General features: G+C 36.4%; 2 protein-coding genes and 1 pseudogene across 4 annotated transcripts; 2 read left to right on the forward strand and 1 right to left on the reverse strand.

Moving 5' to 3' along the window:
* The first annotated feature begins 10,003 nt into the window (after positions 1–10,003).
* Positions 10,004–11,762, forward strand: LOC143571482 (pentatricopeptide repeat-containing protein At3g61360 pseudogene; annotated as a pseudogene).
* Positions 11,763–16,175: 4,413 nt separating this feature from the next.
* On the forward strand, positions 16,176–18,546 carry LOC143571467 (SEC14 cytosolic factor-like). 3 transcript variants are annotated; one of them, XM_077056882.1, is made up of 11 exons: positions 16,176–16,349; positions 16,451–16,479; positions 16,636–16,719; positions 16,797–16,850; positions 16,923–17,000; positions 17,091–17,144; positions 17,390–17,449; positions 17,536–17,631; positions 17,715–17,816; positions 17,902–17,982; positions 18,067–18,546. In XM_077056882.1, the coding sequence occupies exons 1-11, from the start codon at positions 16,295–16,297 to the stop codon at positions 18,391–18,393; spliced, it is 1,020 nt and encodes a 339-aa protein (XP_076912997.1). In that variant the 5' UTR covers positions 16,176–16,294; the 3' UTR covers positions 18,394–18,546. The 3 variants fall into 3 exon arrangements, with proteins under 3 accessions (XP_076912997.1, XP_076912996.1, XP_076912998.1); XM_077056881.1 differs by having other exon boundaries at positions 17,902–18,546; XM_077056883.1 differs by lacking the exon at positions 16,451–16,479 and having other exon boundaries at positions 16,188–16,355; positions 16,613–16,719; positions 17,902–18,546.
* Positions 18,547–18,659: 113 nt separating this feature from the next.
* LOC143571483 (altered inheritance of mitochondria protein 32-like) lies at positions 18,660–21,263 on the reverse strand. The gene is made up of 5 exons (XM_077056894.1): positions 20,805–21,263; positions 20,625–20,710; positions 19,558–19,863; positions 19,411–19,494; positions 18,660–19,135 (listed from the first exon to the last, which is right to left on the reverse strand). Exons 1-5 carry the CDS (start codon positions 21,135–21,137, stop codon positions 18,748–18,750), a joined length of 1,197 nt encoding a protein of 398 aa, XP_076913009.1. The 5' UTR covers positions 21,138–21,263; the 3' UTR covers positions 18,660–18,747.
* Between the last annotated feature and the right edge of the window lie 394 nt (positions 21,264–21,657).

Here is a 21,657-nt window from a genome sequence, read left to right on the forward strand (position 1 = left end):
TATAGACATCTTCAGAAAGATGTCCATTAAGGAAAACGGTTATGACATCCATTTGCCATATCTCAGTCATAGTATGCAGCAATGGCAAGCAATATCCTAATAGATTTGGTCATAGCAACGTGCGAAAAAGTTTCATCAAGGTAGTGAAACCTTTCGCGACTAGCCGTGCCTTGTAGGTTTGCACATTTCCATGCATGTCAGTTTTTCTCTTGAAAATCCATTTGCTCCCTACTGCCCGACTATCGGGGGGTAGCTCAACCAAGTTCCAAACTTGGTTATCATGCATGGATTGCATCTCAGCGTTCATGGCATCTTGCCATTTCTTGGATTCCGGATCCAAGATAGCAGATTTGTAGTTAGTAGGCTCGTCACCAGACTCGGCTACTAATAAGACTTCGGGACCATCTAGATGCCATAAGTATCTAGAATTTGGTACGGGAGTCCTACTACTTCTGCGAACGCTTGTGTTCACGTCTGATGTATCAGCAACAACAACTTGTTGATCAGACTCTCCAACTTCCTCAGCGGTTGGTTGTGGTTCTTGAATTTCTTCAAGATCGACAATGTTATCACTAGTTCCTCGATTGAGAAATTTCTTCTCAAGGAAGTGGCCTTTCCTCTTGACAGAAATCGTATTTGTATCAGGATGAAAGAAGTAATAACCGCTTTTGTAATAGTATCCGACGAAAATAACTTTTCGCCGCGGGGATCAAGTTTGTCATCAGACTCACTTGTGATATAAGCATCACATCCCCATACTCTAAGATAAGACAATTTGGGCTTCTTTCCCATATGCCATATCTCATATGGAGTTTTGTCTATCTTCTTAGTTGGAGCTAGATTGACAATGCGGGCGGCGGTCATAAGGGCGTAACCCCAAAAGGAGTGAGGCAAGTTAGTTCTACACATCATCGATCGAACCATGTTTAGCAAAGTTCGATTTCTCCTCTCGCTCACGCCATTAAGCTGGGGTGTGCCTTGTGGAGTGAGCTGTGAAACAATTCCATGCTCTTTTAGATGAGTGATGAACTCTGAGCTGAGATACTCTCCACCTCGATTTGATCGAAGTATCTTAATGGTTTTATCAAGTTGTTTTTCCACTTCGCTTTGAAACTCTTTGAACTTTTTAAAAGTTTCGTGCTTGTGTTTCATAAGATACACATACGCGTATCGACTATAATCGTCGATAAAAGAAATGAAGTATCTTTCATGGTTTCTAGTCATGGTTCTGAAAGGTCCACATACATCAGTATGTATGAGTCCTAACAAATCACTTGCTCGTTCACTTTTATTAGTGAAGGAGTCTTTGGCGAGTTTGCCAGCTAAGCAAGATTCACAATCGTCCAAGAGTCCGGTCCTGTGGATTCAATAATCCCTTCGGATTGGAGTCTTTTAACTCTTGCCTTGCTTATGTGGCCGAGTCGGCAATGCCACAGAAAAGTATCATTGATGCTAGTCTTGATACGTTTTGAAAGATGATATACGTTATTGTCAGGTTGAACCTCAATCTCACAAAAACCATTTCGAGGTTTAGCCTCAAAATAAAAGATATCATTTAAGTAAGCAGAAATAGTCATGCCATTAAGAACATACTTAAATCCTTGTTCAAACAACAACGAAACTGAAATGATGTTTCTGGTCAAGCCAAGAGCATACAAACAATTATTTAAAGGAAAAACTAGGCCAGATGGACAAGTAAAATGAAATACTCCAGTTGCCAGAACTGGTACTCTCTTCCCATCTCCAACGATGAGTTCCATGCTGCCTTTATTCAGTTTCCTCCACTTCTCAGGCTCCTGCAAGACATTAACGATGTGGTAACCACATCCGGTATCAAATACCCATGTGTTGCTAGAGACAGTGAAAAGTTCAATAACGTATATGGAAATACCTCGAGAAGAGCCTTCACCATTGGCTCTTTTCATCTTAATCTCAGCAAGGTAGTCGGGGCAGTTTCTCATCCAGTTCCCCATCTGGTTGCATTTGTAGCACTTGCGCTCCTCAAAGGGCGGCGGAGGTGGCTTTGCAACTTTCTTGTTAGTGTTGGTGGCAACCTTGGCAGCAACAGTAACTTTCTTCTTGCCTTTTCCCTTAAAACCCCGATTATTTGGTTTTGGCTTCTTGACACCAGCAGATCGAATCATCAGAACTTGATTGGTCCTAGAAGGAATGTTCATCTCAGCCGTCTTGAGCATGTTATGAAGCTCCGACACTGTCTTCACCCAACCATTCATGTTGAAATTCATTAGGAACTGGTCGTATGAGTTGGGGAGAGAGTTGAGGAAGAAATCAGCTGCCATCTCATCGGGCAGGGGATAATTAAGTTTCTTGAGCTGATCGATGTGCCCCTTCATCTTAAGAACATGCGCACTGACGGGAGACCCCTCTGCCATCTTGCAACTAATGAGTTGTTTCATGGTGTCGAATCGTTCTTGACATGCTTGTTTCTGAAACATGCCCTTGAGTTGCTCAAGCATCTCATAGGCACCAAAGACTTCCAAGCCTTTAGCAAGCTCAGAAGTCATGGTGGCTAGCATAATGCAGGAGACATCAGCCGAGTCATCCTTATGCTTGTCAAGTGCTTTTCGAGCAGCGACCGTGTTGTTTTCAGGCTCGGTTGGAACAGGTCCATCGAGAACATACAGGCGCTTTGCCATGGTGAGAACAAGTCTTAAGTTGCGGTGCCATTCGATGAAGTTGGTACCGTTCAGTTTATCCTTCTCAAGGATAGTCTTAAGGGCGTAGGGTGAGTTTTCGTTTGACGACATCTGATTAATTAAGCAAAAGTAAATTTAATTAGTATTTTCGACGTTGTAGTCTCATTATTAATGACCCAATAACATTAATTAAATAAGAGTATGAGAATCTGGCTTCCAGTTATTAAAGGCAGCTGTAGCACACAACTTTAATAAGTGGTTAGGCAGACTGACAACGATTGTCAATTGTGAATAGAGCACAACTCTCGGTTATGAGGCCTATAGAGACAACGAATGTCTGTATAGAAACGTTTAGCCTCATCTTTGCTCACTTTAAGTCTCTAGACAGCTTTAGCACATAACAAGAGAGTAAAGTAATAGTTGTCCTAGTATCGTGACGTGTGAAAGGGCCGGATGTGTCAACGAAGCGCTTTCACCTTGATGGGATAGGCTAGAAAACAAGTGCGGTGCTGTAGCTCCAAACACTCGAAATTTCGCAGTATGCCTCAAGTGTGACTTGCAGTAGGATTAACATAAACTATTGGTTTTTAAATTGGGATTAATTTTAAAATTACCAAATAGAGTAAAAGTCAAATTTTACTGTATTTATTATCGGGACGAATTGATGAACCCTTTCATCTCTCAGGATACTTAGTTTTAAATAACCTATTAAAAACTAAGTTTGTCGCGATATAACTAACCAATTTTAAGTTAATAGAAAATCTATTAAGTTATTAGTTTTGGAAATCAAAACGCTTTTAATTTGCAAAACTTACTTGTTTAATAAAATGTTTATTTTCAAATTTATTTGGTATTAGGTCGGGGATATTATAATACTATTATAAACATTCCAAGCAACCACAATAGCAAATAAAAAATATGTAAATTCTTATGGCCAAAAGGTGATCGGTCTCGCTAGAGCCAATTAGGGAGACCGATCGGGTCAAGGGGTTCACAACACAAAACAACCACAAGGATGGACTTTTTCGTGCATCCCGTCGTCTCGCCCGAACTCCCACTAACTCCAAGAAATCCTTGAGCTCGTCCTCGGTTATCTTCGCGTCGTCTTAATTACAAATTTATAAACTAACAATTATTTGCCCTATTACAAATTTGAACCATCTTTATGGCCAAAAGAAAACCGAAAAAAATAATAATAACCGTTTACAATTTTGAACCATCCATATGGCCAAAAACAAGCTCAACAACCAAACACAACCAAACAAACATAGGTCGGGGCCGGATTTACATATTCAAAATAAACAAAATTTCGGGTCGTTTTGACTTGCTCAAATAAAATAAACAAAACTTTGACCAAATCTAAAATCACCCGAAAACTAATCTAGATCTACAAACTTTAAAGTTCGAGATGTAGATCCGGTTTAAACGAACCGGGATCGACTCGTACATTGTAACCGCGGCTCTGATACCACTGTTGGGTTTCAACGGTGGTTCGGAACGAAAACGGTCAAATATATAAAACCCGTTTTAGTTAATAATTATTTCGTTTCGATAGATATTAATCAATATTAATATACATGTATAAACGAACTATAAAACGCAGCGGAATATAAACGATTAACACGAACCAAAAACTGAAACCCAAAACCCGGATCCGATTACAACTATGTACGAGCACGAATAATAAACAATAAAACAACCATAGTTAAAGTAGTCGATATACCTCGGTTATCGAAACCGGGAAGACACCGAAGGCTAACGGAAAGAGCTAGAAATGACACACACAATCAAACGAGATCTATTGCCCTGCTTGCGGTGCGCACATATGATGTATATATGTGTGAACCCTCGGGTGGGCAAAAGTGAAATTGCACTAATTTTGACGTTATTTTACTAATCTCGTGAAAATAACGTTAAAAGTGACGGACGGTTAATCAGGCATCATGTAGTGGCGTTGATAGCTTAAAGATAAGGGTACATGCACCGATCAGCCGGTGTCCCGATGATTGAGTGCTATGTGCCTTATGTCCAAGGCTTGATGCAAAACTACTATCGAGCCGGGGGTTTCACCGGAAGCAGCCTCTCTATCCCTTTGGGGTAGAGGTAAGGCTGCCTACATCTTACCCTCCTCAGACCCTACCATAGCTTTGCTATTGGTGGGATATACTGAGTACGATGATGATGATGATGATGATGATGATGATGAATCAAACGAGATCTCCGATCTAATCCGGCGCGGCGGCGGCGGATTCCGGTGACCTTTTCGATGATGGTTTGGCGTAGATGTGGCAGCAAACTAGTCCGGCAACAGCTCAAACACCAACACAAACCCGAACAGCAGCTGCTACTGGAGCAAATGGTGCGTCGGAGACTCGCCGGAAAAACTTTTCCGGGAATTGCTTATAGGTTGATGATGGCGGCGGATAGAGGCAGCGGAGGTCCGGTAGCTCCAATGGAACTCCGATGATGGTCTATTAGCGGCTGTCGGAATCTCAGACGGCCGGAAAAGGGTTGCCGGAAAACCGGTTGGCCGGAAAGCGGCGCCGAAATAGGGTAGCAGCTAGGGTTTTATGGTTTTTAAGGTTAACCCTTTAATAATAAATGTTATATTATATATAGAAAGAGTTTAGGGTTTAATTAGAATTAAACCCATTGGGCTTGAGCCCAATTATCAAATCAAGGCCTAAACCACCATCCTATCTTTTAATTGAATGTGTCGGGCCCAGTTAACATTTAAGCGGGTTTATATTTTCGTTACCCTCGGTGTAACCCATACCGGGTCACATTCGGGTCGGTCCACGTTGACTTGACCCGAACCGACCATTAAATCTAACAGTTCTTTTAGCAAGAAAACTCTTAAAAACACGAGTAAAACTTACGAGACTAAGTCGATAGATTTATAAATACATTCTTAAATAAATTATAAGAACTCAAATGTATAAATCCATAATTTGTTCTTTTCACTACTCATTAGAAAAACCTCAAAATCTATTATACACAAAATAGAACATGATTCAATCAATTAGTTAATAGACAATAAGATAATACGTAATTAAAATTATGAAATTAGACAATACATCAAGAAAAAATTCCCAAAATAGCCATGATGACCTCCCGATTTCTAATTTTAACCATCAATTAATTAAAACCCCCAAAATAGCTATCAAGAACCGTCAGATATGATGAAACTCGTTAAAGAACCATCGGATCCGACGGAACTCATATTCACCCGAAGGATCCGATTGAACTTGTTAAAGAACCGTCGGATCCGACGGAACTCGTATTCAACCGATGGATCCCGAAACTTGTTAAAGAACTGTTGGATCCAACATAACTCATTAAAAGAGCTGTCAGATTCGACGGAACTTGTTAAAGAACATTCTTGATGACTATTTTGGGGTATTGACTAATTGATGCTCACTCAACCCCAACCATTAGCCACCTTCGAAGACCACAACCAACCACCCTCGTGCTTAGATGGAGTCACTTTCTTTCAAAGCATCCAATTGTGCCGCCAATCTATGAGGTGTATGCCGCCCAAAATTTGTGGTGTTTGGCTTATGGTGTCCCGATTTAGGACACCACGCCAACCTAAAATTACCAAATTTGATTATAAGGAATTAAAATGTTACATTTGCACACCTATAAACTATTGATTCAAACCACTATTATTTCAAACCTTTAAACAAAAACCAAAACATTTAAGCATTAGAGAACACCATTCTAATTCTAGTAACTAACTCTTGTTTTAAATAAAACAAGAGAATATTTATCAAAACTATTTTTTAACAACGTTTTTTCGAGTCTACTAATGTTAAGATTTTACCCCTTCGTAGTTATTTGCAATGTTTTAAAAACCGGTATGTACCGGTCGGTTGAACCGGTTATACTATATTTTGGTAAGACAATCGGTATTTAGAGCTCGATTGTCACACCCTCAAAATCCACTAACGGAGTTTTACTATCAGAGGGTGTGAACTAACAGGATCGGAATCATTAGTTATAATCAAACACTATGTTCAAATTTTTCAAACCACGAACATTAAATTTAAATAAGTGCGGAAGCGTAAATCATAAACCAAGTGTTGCGTCACGCATGACGACTTAAAAACCCAATTAATAAAATTTTAAAACAAGTTTTTCAAAACGATGGTATTCAATGAATGCATGTTTCTATACCGCGCGCCCGCTCCGGCTACCTGAGAATAACATACTAAAAGTGTCAACACAGGGTTGGTGAGTTCACATATGTAAATAAAGAAAATGTTTGCATTTAAGTGTTTGCGTTTGCGTTACCAGATAATGTTAAGTCAATTATATATCAATAGATAGCTAGCCTATAAAACAAGTATTACTAAGTGTTCGACACCGAAGCTGACTGTTTATCAATTGCCTTGCCACCATGTCTACCACGACCATGGAAAATGTGTTAGCCAATATTACACCCACTCGACCTGCCGTCGAGTTTAGAGTTGGGTGGGGTTTGTCAAACCCAGTAGTACTACTCAACAGTGACTCGCTATTATACAAATACTAAACGGTTCAATGTTATGAAGGACTTTAGCTGGTTTGTTTGCCACTTAGCCTTACAAGTGATATATAACTAATAACAAAATCTAAAGCGTTTGGAGTATGTTATCTCCCCCTAATAAAAGCGTTTAAAAGAGTAAAAAGGGAACGTGAAACTCACTGTTTGCGAAGAATTCAAAAACAAGTCAACCGAGAGATGCGCGTCACAGAAAATCCTCACTAGCGCTCTAAAGCAAGAATGAGATTTTCTAAGTATTGGAACTATTATTGAGTCTCTAGACTCGGCACATAATACCTATGCATGAGATACGTTTCGTGTTTCGTTTGTGAATTATGTGTGACTCGACAAACACATTGGTGACACGTTACATGTGTAAACAACTACATAAGTATCAAGTACTAACATTGTACATTACTAGTAATTATTCCCCACAAGGGCAATTTAGTCAAAAACATAGCAAATATCGATCAACAAACACGTTTCATGTATTTTCACATAGTTCAGCAGCTAGTTTTATCAAGACAGAATTCTACTTGGAAAGATTTATCAATTCAACAGATCATAACATATCAATTAATTTAACAAAAATTGTCACAGAAGCACACATGAGTTAGGTTTCCAGAAATATTTTTATTGTATTTTTATTCCACATAGTTTTCTCACAATGATCAAAACATTACAGTAAACTCACAGAAGTCAAAATCATGCGCAACAGAACTTTATTTGTTATTCCCGTTAAATGGTAATTCCAATTAATGCATGACCAATTGGGTTAGATTCTTAACTCAATATGTTAACTTCCAGAAGTGGAACTAACCCATTTGGTCTTGTAGTTTATGAGATATGATAAACAGCCTAACAGCAGACCCCACAATTCAGACTTGCACTACGTTTTTGTAAAATAATAAAACTTAACTTTTACACGTCCAAAAATTACAAACTTGGACTTTTTAGAAACTAGACTCAACCTAGTACACTGTAGTGTTAATAATTTCTACCAATTACCACATTAACATTCATTTACAGTCGTCTAAACATAAATTTAACAATCTGTCTAGTACCAGTTTACACCAAAACTCAACATAACAACAATCTATGAATCATAATCCATGCATATAACACTCTAGACATAAGATTAACCAACCATGCATATCAATTTCACATTACACACATAGTTAGGGTTTTTCTTGAAAGTTTAAAATCAAAGAACAAGTGATTAACAAGCAACAATAACACAACTAGTTATTAATTTCATTAGCAATTCATCATCAAGCATATAATCAAACCTAACTCATTTTAATCATCAATTTTCGAGAATTAGGGTTTTGATTAACCCATTCAATATTAAAATTAAACACCTAGAATGCATAGAGTAGTTGTTAATTACCTTCCTAGCACCTTAGTTCTTCAACAAAACTTGAAAAAGGTTGTATGTATGTGTGTGTGATGTGACGGCAGCCAAGGGAGAGGGATGGGGGGGGGGGGGGGCGATCGGTTATGGGGAGGGGGAGGGAGGTTAGGGTTTTTTTTGTTAATATTAAATATTAACTTGTTACACTTAAGTCCCTCTACTTCTTGTTATTCAATTTCTAGTATAATTAATAACCCTTGACTCTTGAATTTTGTGTTCTATGTATAAATATCAAGTAGCATATAACTTAACACATTATTATCAAATATTTATTGTTTTGATGTTTGTCGTTTGTTCACCAATGGTTTGAGTCGACTCGTGTGCGTTTCGGTGCAATCCCGAAAGACTACATGTGTAGTGATTGTCAAGCGTCATTTAAAACCCTAGTTTAAATGTAATGAGATGTGCGTTATAGTTCTAGTGATCTTAAGTTTGAATTGACGGAGTTTGGATTAACGGAGTTAACCTGAAGTTGACGAGTGTCACATCATTCCCATGTTGAAAGAATTTCCGTCCCGAAAATTTGAGTCAAGTCGCGATGGGTGTCTGAAAAAGCAAGAAAAATTTTTCAGTTTGTCATATCGATATTTTTGGGCAGTTTGCTAGAATATCGTGCCACCGTTTTCTTTTTGTAAAATACTAGTTTAATCTGGCAAACTGGTTTTAAAATCAAGAGAAATATGATATTTTTTTGCGGCCCATATTTTTTAAAAATGACTTTTAACCTACCAAACAAAATTGAAACGAGTAAACACAATAAACGACGATTTATTAATCAACTAATTTTGTATCCTGCAAATCCAGGGTTAGTTTCTTTACATCTTTTGCAATTGATTATGTTCGTATACAAAATACAAACTTCCTATCCTACTCGATCATTGTTCATGTGTTATGTATGATTCACGTGTGATGCTCATTAATATATTTTTGAGTTATTTTTTAAATTGAAGTTGTGTTTATATGAAATTACAGGGTTAACAATTCAACCTGTTGAGCCCGGTTGTGCAATTTTTAAACCAAATCAGTTACGAGTCAAATACGGTTTTTAAAACATTGGTTATTTGACACAGCTTCAGGTTCGTCTCGAGCATGAGCCTATTACAGTACCAGCTTCTCCATTGCCGAACTCACCATCCTATCTTCTCGGTAAGTTCGTTCGATTCAACATGTTTATTTGTAAGCCCTAATATTAGTTTAGTGATTACGCTTTTATTATTTTGTCAAAATTCATCAAATTGTTTCATTCTGTTAGGGTTTTACCGGATTGCAGGTTTAAGTTTTCACCTATCATTTTGCCTAATTTGATTGATTATATAATATTTAAACAATAGTTTGTGTTACTTTAGCATTGATTCTCAGCTGGTTTTGAACTTGAACTTGTAACTTATAATAATAATATATTTTTTTAAGATTATGCTCTTAGGAAGATGCAATCAACTTCTTCAAGCTCCTCCTCAACCACTTACATTATTAGTCAACGTCGGTTTCCGGTTTTATTCATCGGATTTGGAGTTTGAAGTCAAGAATATCACCAAGATCATCAATGACCATCCGTTTCCTGACCAACCGATTCACCCTACACTTGCTCAAGTCATCCCTTCGGGTTGCATTTCAACCGCTTTTGTAGAAAACATTCTCGGTCGTCTTTTCGCAACTCACTCTAACGGACTTAAAGCGTACGAGTTCTTCAAATTCTCCCTCCAGTTTCCCCAATTTACCCCCACTCCGGACACATTTGAAAAGACACTTCATATATTAACACGAATGCGCCATTTTAACAAGGCATGGGATTTAATAAATGAAGTTCATCAAACACGCCCGTCATTGATCAGCCTCAAATCAATGAGCATAATGCTGTCAAGAATTGCAAAGTTTCAATCTTTTGACGAAACCCTTGAAGCATTTGAAAAGTTGGAGGATAAGTTATCTGATGACAAGCGATTCGGTACTGATGAATTCAATCTTCTGCTTCGCGCATACTGCACACAGAGGCAAATGAAGGAAGCTAAATCGGTATTCAATAAGTTTTATTCTCGATTTTTACCGACAACGAAAACAATGAATATTTTGCTTCTGGGATTTAAAGAATCCGGTGATGTTACTTCTGTAGAACTGTTTTACCATGAAATGATTCGAAGAGGATTCAAACCCGACATTGTAACGTACAATATCAGAATCGATTCTTACTGCAAAAGAGGTCGTTTTTTAGACGGGTTAAGGCTTCTAGAAGAAATGGAACAAGTTAACTGCTTTCCCACATTAAAGACAATAACCACTTTGATCCATGGAGCTGGCATTGCTCAAAACGCAAACAAAGCACGGCAATTGTTCAATGAAATTCCCAAGAGAAAATTAATCGCAGATTCTGGTGCATACAACGCGTTAATAACTGCTTACATCAGATCAGGAGACGTCAAGTCTGCAACTAGACTAATGGATGAAATGGAAGGTAATAATCTTGTTCATGATAATGTTACATATCATACAGTGTTCTCGGGACTGATGAAATCTAATGGAACCAATGGTGTTCTTGAGCTTTATAACAAGATGATTGATAGAAATTTTGTGCCTAAAACACCAACGGTAGTAATGCTAATGAGTTTCTTTTGTAAGAAGCGTAAGTTAGATGAGGCGTTTGGTTTTTGGAATTATTTAATTGAGAATGGATATTGTCCACATAGTCATGCTATGGATGTTTTATTAAGAAGCTTGTGCTCCGATGGACGGGTAGAACAAGCTTTCGGGTGCTCTGTACAAATTCTTGAAAGAGGGAGGCATTTAAGTAACAATAGTTTTTGTGTTTTAGAAAAGTATTTAATAGAAAGTAATGATGACGATAAATTAAGGATGCTTAATTTGATGATTAAGAAGCTGCAAACCGTGTTACCTGCATCAAAAGGGCACGCCATTGGCACTTCTGACCCTGATCAGAACCGAGTAGCATCAATATAACATTTATTACAAGTTTTATCAGATTCTTGAAGTGGGTGTGTTCTCGGGTTGCCTGCTTATTTGGGACAAAATTGTGTTGTTTGGTAATGGAATTCTGCTCATGAGGTATGATTGTTGTTCTGTTACGTACTTATCGTAAAATTATTCTGTTTATTTTCTCTTAAGATCATAATTCCTGGTCATTTAAACCCCTGTTTTTGGTTGCGCGAGCCAGGATTATAGATCTGCTAGCAAAAGAACCACAGATTGGAGTTGCATAATCAGAGCCACTTAAACCAAACGTCGGTTCTTTAAAGGTGATAACTTGCTATATAATGTTGTTTGAGCCCACCCGAAACGAGTAGACCGTTTCAATCCAAGGAATTTATGGGTTCTTAGTATAATCTTGAATTTGATGGATTTTGGGAATGATTTGTAATTTTTCATTGTTTTCGTTTATATCTTTATTTAATTTAATATTTGTTTGGATAAATAAACTAAACACACGTTTTATAAGACAAATTTTATTAAAAACTAGTTAGAGTTGTCCGGTGTGATATGACAAGAATTTTGTACATGCGTATATGTAATCCGATCAATAAAGATGTGTGAAAGTCATTTACGATACCAAAAAATGCTTTATTTTGAATACAACTGCGTCTTTACAACTCCGTTTTCAATAGTTTATATCGGAAACATGGTTGTGTATTAACAGTTACATGAAAAAGTTAGCAGTGAAAATAAAATTAAAATCATAAATGAAATATTATTAAAAATTAAATATGTTAAATGTATATATTATTTATTATAGCATAAGGGGTTAAATTGAAACTGTTTTTTGAAGAAAATAAAAGAACCATCATCATCATCATCATCATCATCGTACTCAGTATATCCCACCAATAGCAAAGCTATGGTAGGGTCTGAGGAGGGTAAGATGTAGGCAGCCTTACCTCTACCCCATAGGGATAGAGAGGCTGCTTCCGGTGAGACCCCCGGCTCGATAGTAGTTTTGCATCAAGCCTTGGACATAAGGCACATAGCACTCAATCATCGGGACACCAGCTGATCGGTGCATGTACCCTTATCTTTCAGCTATCAACGCCACTACATGATGCCTGATTAACCGAAGAAAATAAAAGAACCAAATGGTCCAAAATAAAAAGGATTGGTTGGGGAGTTGTAGGAACCAAATGGTCCAAATTGTTACATATAATTAATGTAACTAAGTTGCAACATTGTGACCCATACAACTTCCAGTGGTCAATAATTGAGAATTTGTGGTCCTTTTCTGCATTCAAAAACGAAATTTGTGGTGATAATTTCCCACCAAAAAAGGAACATGTTCTGTTTCAATCTTCAAATGATTGTCTGAAAGTGCATCGTACTCGGTTTTTACCAAGTCGGATTTGGATAACGTGAGAACAAATAAACATCTTCGAATGATTGTCTTTGCTAAAATCAAAATTTATGTTACTTATGAATTTGTTAAGATATAAAAATTACAAGAATGAAATTAAATAAAACGGCATAAAACAGATATTATAACATGAACTCAAACCTATTAAGTCATACATCATTTTTGCATACGTTGCTATAAAAAATAATATCGTTGAAATGCCTGAATACCTCTTCTAATAGAAAATTTAACTGGTTGGAGGGTTGCTGGGACCCTCAACCCAACTCTAGTTTTCCCCATGTGTTGCATGAATGGCATATTTGAGATTCACACACATTGACATATAAACAATAAAAGTTTAATACTTTTTAAGATCATCATCATCATCATCATCATCATCATCATCATCATACTCAGTATATCCCACCAATAGCAATGCTATGGTAGGATCTGAGGAGGTTAAGATGTAGACAGCCTTACCTCTATCCCATAGGGATAGAGAGGCTGCTTCCGATGAGACCCCCGGCTCGATAGTAGTTTTGAATCAAGCCTTGGACATAAGACACATAACACTCAATCATCGGGACACCGGCTGATTGGTGCATGTGCCCTTGTCTTTCGGCTATCAACGCCACCACATGATGCCTGATTAACCTTCCGCCACTTTTAACGTTATTTTCACGTGATTAGTAAAATAACGTCAAAATTAGTGCAATTTTACTTTTGCCCACCCAAGGGTTCATCTTAATACTTTTTAAGATGCTAACTTGAAAACATACTTTTAGTGGAAAAAAAAGAAGCATTTGTGCTTGAGTCCGACATGAAGCATGTGTTCCTGAAATTTTCAAGTGGTTGCACAAGATTCTCCAATTTCCACAATATCATAATGATATGCGAATTATTGATTATGTCATATACTCATATTCCCTTGTTTTGTTTTCTATTTAAAGTTAAAAACCCATAACATGTCAATCGGGAAAGACACAAATCAAGATTAAAATCTGTGGCATCGAATTCGTACGGATCAAGTGTCCATCGAACAAGAATAAAGATCTTATCAAGTCAATTAACTTTCATTTTGAAAAATTAATTCTTAAATTATAATTAAAATGACTGTTAAAATATTAGGAATCTCTTTAAAATCTTTCTTTACATATAGCTAGGCATGTAGGAATTTATGCATTATAACATTAGTGGATTCGCTATTAAGACACGAAGATGATGACGTGAGAATATAATCTGTGTTTTAAGTTAGACCCGTCACACAACTCGCTTGCACATATTATTATAGATGAAAATGTATATGATAAGCTAATCATACCTTTAATACTTTTTAGTTGGGTAAACATGTGTAAATTGGTGTAAGCATGTGCATCCCTTTGGGTCCAAGTGTATAGATCTTTGGATGTATCTTGGTTCTAATGCTTTATCCACCTAATAAGTTGATCTTTAGATCTAAATCATGTTATTATTCTCAATATACAATCCATGCTTTTTTGGATCTAAAAGCTTTGATATATATGTAAACAATTCATAAGTTCTAACATCCTTCTTTAATTATTAAAAATATTATATTTTCAATGGACAAATAATAAATTTCAGTGTACTATTAATGGGCTATCACCATCTTTGGAATACAATGACACCGGCATGTATTGCGTCAACGTAAGGAATAATCCTTTCCACCCCCCACCAATCAATGCACATTTATATGTATAATAATAATGCATTGTTCTTTACTCTTTTCTTGTTATCATTGATGAGAATGGGTAGAGTATGAAACATATATTCTAATGTGAGTGTCATTTTCGGTCTCATATTGTCATATCTATCACGTACCTCACCTGTTACTTATTATATATCGGGCTTATAGGTATACCTATGAGTGTCGGGTATATCCATTGATGGTTAAAAGTTAGTCTTTGAGATACTCATGATCCATAACATGATCTTAAACTCATTTAAATAACCTGCTTGAATTATCAAATGCTCAACAAAGGTATATTATATACACATATATACTTGCTATTTTATTTACAAAATTTCAAACTAGTTTTTCTTTACAAGTATCAAATAAACATGATCATGACTTTGACCTATATAGTAATTACAATTACAAAGAGGACTACTAGGGTGGACATGGTACTTACGGTATGGATTCTGCTTGGTCTTGGGACCACCGGGAACACCACCCGTGCTCTTTGGTATCGACAAAAAAAATATTATTTTGGGATAGCCACACCATATCGTCCCGATGATTCAAGATAGAAATAGAAATATGTGAGAAGAATTTCAGGGTGAAGGATGAATTTTAAGATGGGATGTAGTGAAAACTCCTTGGTAATGAATAAAATGAGATTGGGTTTTAGGACGGCAAAATCACTCTCACCGCCCTTAATTCAAATGATTTAATTTATCCTTTTTCCAAAAAAAAAATACATATAGTTAGTCTGACTTTCTAAAAGAAGGAATAGACTAAAAATAGGGAGATCCAATCTTTTATGATTTTTATATAGTATGATGTGTTTCATCATCTTTAGATAACTCTTATCCATGCATCAAAAATTGTCTACTTTAGTAAATAAATTTTAACAATTTATAAAATATAGACCCTATTTTAATTCAAAGTATAAATCCTGTTTCAATAATGATAAATATCTTACATATTTACCACTTATTCTTACCAAATATGATGAATTCAACACTTATAATTACCAGATATTTATAAAATAAACATTTAATATATATTTTTTAAAATAGAATAACTAATACGATTCCTTATTAATTAATATAGAATATTCTCATTTTTAAATACGGTTCAGAACACGTCTATGCTATTTAAAATGAAACATTTCTTATTAACCATTATCTTTTTCACCACCCTTAATTTGAGATTTTACCATACATTAAAAAAAGTTAAAACTTTATACAAAAGTATGCTTATTTTTGGTAAATTTTAAACTTTGATGGATAATTGAGAAATAGACAATACAAAAGTCAAAATTCGATTACCATAATTTATAATCATTCCATTTTTATTTATATCTATCTTATCTTAGAATTAGAATATGATACACATACTAAAATAAATAAAAATAAATAAATAAAATTTTAAAAGCTTGAATTTTCCGCCATTATTATTATTATTATTATTAATAAGTATAAGTGCAATGCAAACGCATGTCAACTACTCAACTCTTCATTGTCACACCCACATCATCTTCATCTTCATCTTCATCTTCATCTTCATCTTCATCTCCATCTCTCTTTCAGGCTGCTTCAATGGTTAATGAGCAGTAGACTAAATTCATCAAATTTTTATACTTTTAGTAATCAAGTTTAGATTTTTATTAGCAGAAAGAACAATGGTGATCATAACCCAGGATATGATCCATCAACTCCAGAATCTAATGGAATCATGTTAGTGTTTTTTCTCCAAAGAAAAACCCTAATTTTGTCTTTAATTTATTTATTTTTTCCCCAAATTTTTATATACGTTATGTTCAATTTTATTGCTGCAGGTGATGAACAACTCAAGATCACATTCGAGGTTCGATTCGCTTTTAAATTTATTTAATTTCCATTAAACTAAAGTCAAATTGTTTCGGGTGTATTTCGCATACCAGGTGTTCGACATAGCTTGATTTGATTTTGTAATTATAGTGTTGAATGAGTGTTGATAGGTTAAATTGAATTGAATGTGCAGAATTTGCATCAAGGATGTCCGTCCGAGACGATGATCAGGTTTCTTAAAGCACGAGACGGGAACATCTCCAAAGCGCATAGCATGGTTATATCAAACTCCATTCAAGTTGAAACTTGAAACCATTATCACATTAGATGTTCTGATGAATCTTGTGTTTTCAGCTTGTTGATTGTCTAAATTGGAGAACTGAAAACGAGATCGACAAAATATTATCGGTGAGTTATGTTCACAGGATTTTACTTGTTTTAATGTTATCTGTATGGCTAACTTTCTGTTCATATGTGCAGAAACCTATAATTCCTGCAGAGTTTTATAGATCCGTGAGGGACTCGCAGCTTATAGGGATGTCGGGTTACACAAAAGATGTATGCCTGCACTTGATACTACGTGTTTTGCCAGATTTAACGACTTCAGTGTGATCTCAACTAATTCATTTGGTTTCTTTTAATATTTAGGGGCGACCTGTTATTGCTGTTGGTGTAGGGCTCAGCACATATGACAAAGCATCTGTAAGGATATTACCCGTTTATACGATGTCTTAGTTCAAAGTTAATGTATATGTTTTGAGTTTTTGGTAAAGTGACTACTATTCTGATTATGGGGTCAGAATAATCAGATTTGGGTAAGCCATTAAAAAGTTTTTATAAGAAAACTTCAATATTGAGATAAATCCAAACATCCCTTATGTTTCTTGGTGTGTGTTTATTCTTTTATAAATTGATCATGATGTTTCTTGGTGTGTTGCCTATATTAGATTCATTACTATGTTCAATCCCACATCCAGATAAATGAATACAGAGACCGTGTGATATTGGTAAGTCCAAATTATGATAATTGTTTCGACTGCATAAACTATGTTAGCTTTTAAAATATAAGTTAAACTATTAGTTTTCATTCTAGCCATCTGCAACAAAAAAGTACGAGCGACACATAAGCACGTGTGTTAAAGTTCTTGATATGACCGGCCTCAAACTCTCACATCTCAATCAAATTAAGGTTAGATATTGTAGTCTACTGAACCACTAACTGAAGCAACTGTTATGAAACTGATACGCATTTTGCTGTAAAATATGTTACAGCTGTTGACAGTTATATCTAGTATTGATGACTTGAACTATCCAGAGAAAACAGATACTTATTATATCGTCAACGCACCGTATGTTTTTTCAGCATGTTGGAAGGTTAGCAATTTCTCTTCAGTCTTCACCATTGATACAAGATTTAAAGAGTCTTTGTTGTACGGCTTTTAATTTCAAATATTTGCAGGTTGTGAAACCTCTACTGCAAGAACGAACAAGAAAAAAGATTCAGGTGCTTTCGGGCTGTGGTAAAGATGACTTGTTGAAGGTAATAAATATTAGAGGTGTTTGTGTAATTTCGATTCGAGGGTATAAAGTTCTAACAAGATTTGCATTTACTTGCACTGTGCAGATAATGGATTATGAATCCCTACCCCAATTTTGTAGAAGACAAGGGTCTGGATCATCAAAGTATTCTAAAAGCTCAACGGGTGAAGATTGTTGTTTCTCATTCGACCACGCGTTTCACCAGCAGCTCTATAATTACATTAACCAGCAAGCTGCAGGTGTAAAGCCTAGAGCCCCGATCAAACAAGCATCATTTCATGTCGGTTTCCCTGAACCCAACTTAACCGGCTGTAAAATTGCACAAACCATAGAAACCGAGTTCCATAAACTAGAGATCCAGAATCAGCTTACTGACGAACAAAATGGACATCAAAAGGAAGTGAATGCATAGAAGCAGTTGCGGACGTTATATGCTATTATAATTATTCATATATATTGTAATATCGATTCGTAATTTTATAAACCTGTTGCGTCTGGACAGGAGAATAGTCATTTTGACCTCAAAAGTACTGAATAATGAAGCACAATAAAGCATCAACTTTTACCATCTCCATTGCCTTTGCAACATATAATTTATTCACATGTTTATATGCTTTTCTTGTTTATGATTCAAAACTGAAGCTCAAATAAATATATTGAAATCAAACAGTGATATTCAAATTGCAAATGGCACAAACAAGCAAAGAAATCATGAACATAACACATGATTCCTGATAGCACTCTTAAAAAGAAATACAAAATCAAACTAGCCCAACTGTCTGTAGCAGTTATAGGCAACTGCAACCGAAACAGCAGCGCCGATAAGAGCCAGAGCTGCATATACGTCTTCCTTTTCCCATGTCTCGAGCCATGTTGGCATGGTGCAAACCTTGTGTGGTGTTGGCGCATCTTTGTTACCCATATTGATAGAAATTTGATTCTTGACACCCTTTTTCCTCTCACCATTAGCCTTCGTTTCAAGGTTGAAGTTCCCTGCATTTTCAGACGGGTTTGAAACCCGACAACAGGCTGAACCACCATCCGCCGCCTGTGATCCATCTTCCATGCTTCTTTCCGTGTTTTCATCACCATTTGCTATAAGCCTTTGTTCTTGAGCTTTCATTTGGTCTTCTTCTGATAAACCCATTTGTCCCCTAAAAAAAATTATTTTAACAAATTATTTCATCAATTTTCCACCTTTTGGAGTAAATTGAAAGTTTAGGTGAGATAGTGAAATAATTATTATTTTAATCATTGAAACGATTGGTTAACTATCAATCTGTCACTTTTAACATTTTTGTTAGCATAACTATAGAAAGTATATAAAACAGCAATCCAAATATGTCAAGCTTCACATGGTCATCACATTTTCTTTTCATTTTTGTAGTACAACAATTAAAAACACAATTAGTAAACAAAACATAATTACCTCCAAAGCCGGTCTACAATTTCACCTTTCTCAATGTGTTGGTCAAGTAACAAGGGTACATCATCAGGCATAACATATCCATACCTGTAAAAAATTATACATTTAAAATCGAGTAAAATTGTATGAACAAATAGCCATTATCATTACCAATGACCCGTGACTTTCTGATGGTTGTTTGACCCGAATATGATCACATTTCCAGCATACTTATGTCCTCCAATATGTGAACATGGACGAACAAATACTTTACTTTCATAACCACGTGATTCTATCTCCTCTTTAAATCTTGTAACAAGCGCGGGCCCACAGACGCCACATCGTTTGTCCCGTGCACCATGAGAACACACAAAAATGTACGATCCTCTAAGCGGTTCGGGACTTCCAGGCAGCCATTCACCATCTTTTACAAGAACTTCTTCCACAAATGTGTCAACATCAAAATGAGTCAATCTCCTGTATACCATTCAAATGTTGCAATCAATCATTAGTCTTGCATAATGACAGTTAGGGGCTATGCAGTCAATAGTGGTGTGATGGCGTTGAGATAGTGGTCTCTTGCATAATAGCGGTCCAGAACAGCGGAAATGCTATTATTGGCGCTATCAACCACTATCAACCGCTATCTTGATGAACGATTGGATTCCTTGATTAATGTGGACGTGGAGGAAGATTTCAATGCTAATGATAAGATCATGACATCACGTTTAAAATATTGACACTTTTCTGTTTTGACTTTTGATATTACTATTAATAGCATATATGCTTTACGTTTTATACAGATATATAATATATTTATATATAAATTTTGCATGACATTAAATTTACCGCGATAATCTATATCTCAAATAGTGGCCCTTGATCGCTATTTGAATTTGGCCCGCTTTAACTGCATAGGTTAGCGGTGAGCAATAACCGAACTGTTAACCAAAACCGATCAACCAAAAACTGAATTAACTAAAAATCGGTTATCGTTTATTTTGTACCTTCGGTTAACCGAACCAAACTGAAGCATTCATACTTTTCATATATTTATAGTTTGTAACTCCATTTCATGTAATTCAAAGCAAAAATTAAGTTAGGTTTTGGTTATTGATCGAACTGAACAGAAAACCGACAAACTAACCGATTAAGCGAAAACCAACTGTTTAATTAAATAGATTAACCGATGACTTCGGTTTCGGTAACAGAATTACATAATTTAAATGATTGATTACCTGTATCTAATCATGTCTGGAAAGATCAACACATCTCCATTAGAAGTCTCAGTGCCATCATATCCCTCACAAATAGTCAACCGAGTCTAGTCAAACACCGTTGACCAAAACAATCAGTCAAACTCAACACAAACCCTAACACACACAAACACAGTAACAAATAAACATTATTAACCCTACCTGCTTCTTCAACTCACTCTTCCTGGACGACAGCACAGCCGACAACAGCCGCGGCAGCCGATCAAACTCCGCGGCTTCGATACGCGGCGGCCAGACTTGCGGCTTCTTGTAGCACAAGAACACGTGGCGTTGGTAGTACTTGACGGTGCCTACGGGAGGAGACTGCTTGAAGTCCGATCGAGAGAATCCGAAGTCCTCGTCGCCGCCGTCGAAGCCGCTGAGAAACGCATCGTTTTGGAAGCTGCCGGAAGCGCTGCCGATCTGAGAACTGTCGCCGCCGTCTGACGTGGAGGCGGTCAGGAATGTTAGTGGCTCGTCTCTGTTACTTGCCATCAAGGTATTCGATGAAATGCGTCAATGAAAATGACTCATTGTGTTGCTTAATTACTACTATTATCCATATATGCTACTTCACTGTCACATGTTTTAATGTTAAATAAAATATAAAAAAAATTTTGGTCTAAACATTTGGGACAATGTAATGGAATGAAATAATTGGGTTTCAATAATGGTTGGTATTCGTGTTCGGAGTGTTGAGATGGAACGTATTCCCGTATTGTTTGAGTTGGTTAAAGGAGGTATGATGGTGATATCGGCGGTGTGCCCGATTTGTAAATAGGTGGGGTCGGCGGAACATTTTGATGATATTGTGTCAATTTGCTCAAATAGTTTGGAGTGTCGTCTCTTTGTGGTGTAAGGTTTTCTCTGTTTACGCCTTCAGGATTAAAGATCTATTGGAGCTGCATCGGTTCTCTTTATCAAAACGGAAGGCGAAGGCATTTAATGTGGTTTGTTTAACCACGATTTGGTGTCTTTGGATTTTGAGGGGAAGCAGATAAATGTTAACGTGGCT

This window comes from Bidens hawaiensis, unplaced genomic scaffold, assembly GCF_021521415.1.
Source record: "Bidens hawaiensis isolate Kalapana, Puna unplaced genomic scaffold, B.hawaiensis_p1.1 tig00025381_1, whole genome shotgun sequence".
Classification (NCBI taxonomy): domain Eukaryota; kingdom Viridiplantae; phylum Streptophyta; class Magnoliopsida; order Asterales; family Asteraceae; genus Bidens; species Bidens hawaiensis.

Coding starts and splice junctions, on each gene's coding strand:
- LOC143571467 (XM_077056881.1), top strand. CDS start 16,295: ATGGTGATCATAACCCAGGATATGATCCATCAACTCCAGAATCTAATG. Junction 17,145..17,389: donor GCACATATGACAAAGCATCT/GTAAGGATATTA, acceptor TGCCTATATTAG/ATTCATTACTATGTTCAATC. Junction 17,817..17,901: donor TTTTTTCAGCATGTTGGAAG/GTTAGCAATTTC, acceptor AAATATTTGCAG/GTTGTGAAACCTCTACTGCA.
- LOC143571483 (XM_077056894.1), bottom strand. CDS start 21,137: ATGGCAAGTAACAGAGACGAGCCACTAACATTCCTGACCGCCTCCACG. Junction 20,711..20,804: donor AGAGTGAGTTGAAGAAGCAG/GTAGGGTTAATA, acceptor GTGTTTGACTAG/ACTCGGTTGACTATTTGTGA. Junction 19,864..20,624: donor CCAGACATGATTAGATACAG/GTAATCAATCAT, acceptor AATGGTATACAG/GAGATTGACTCATTTTGATG.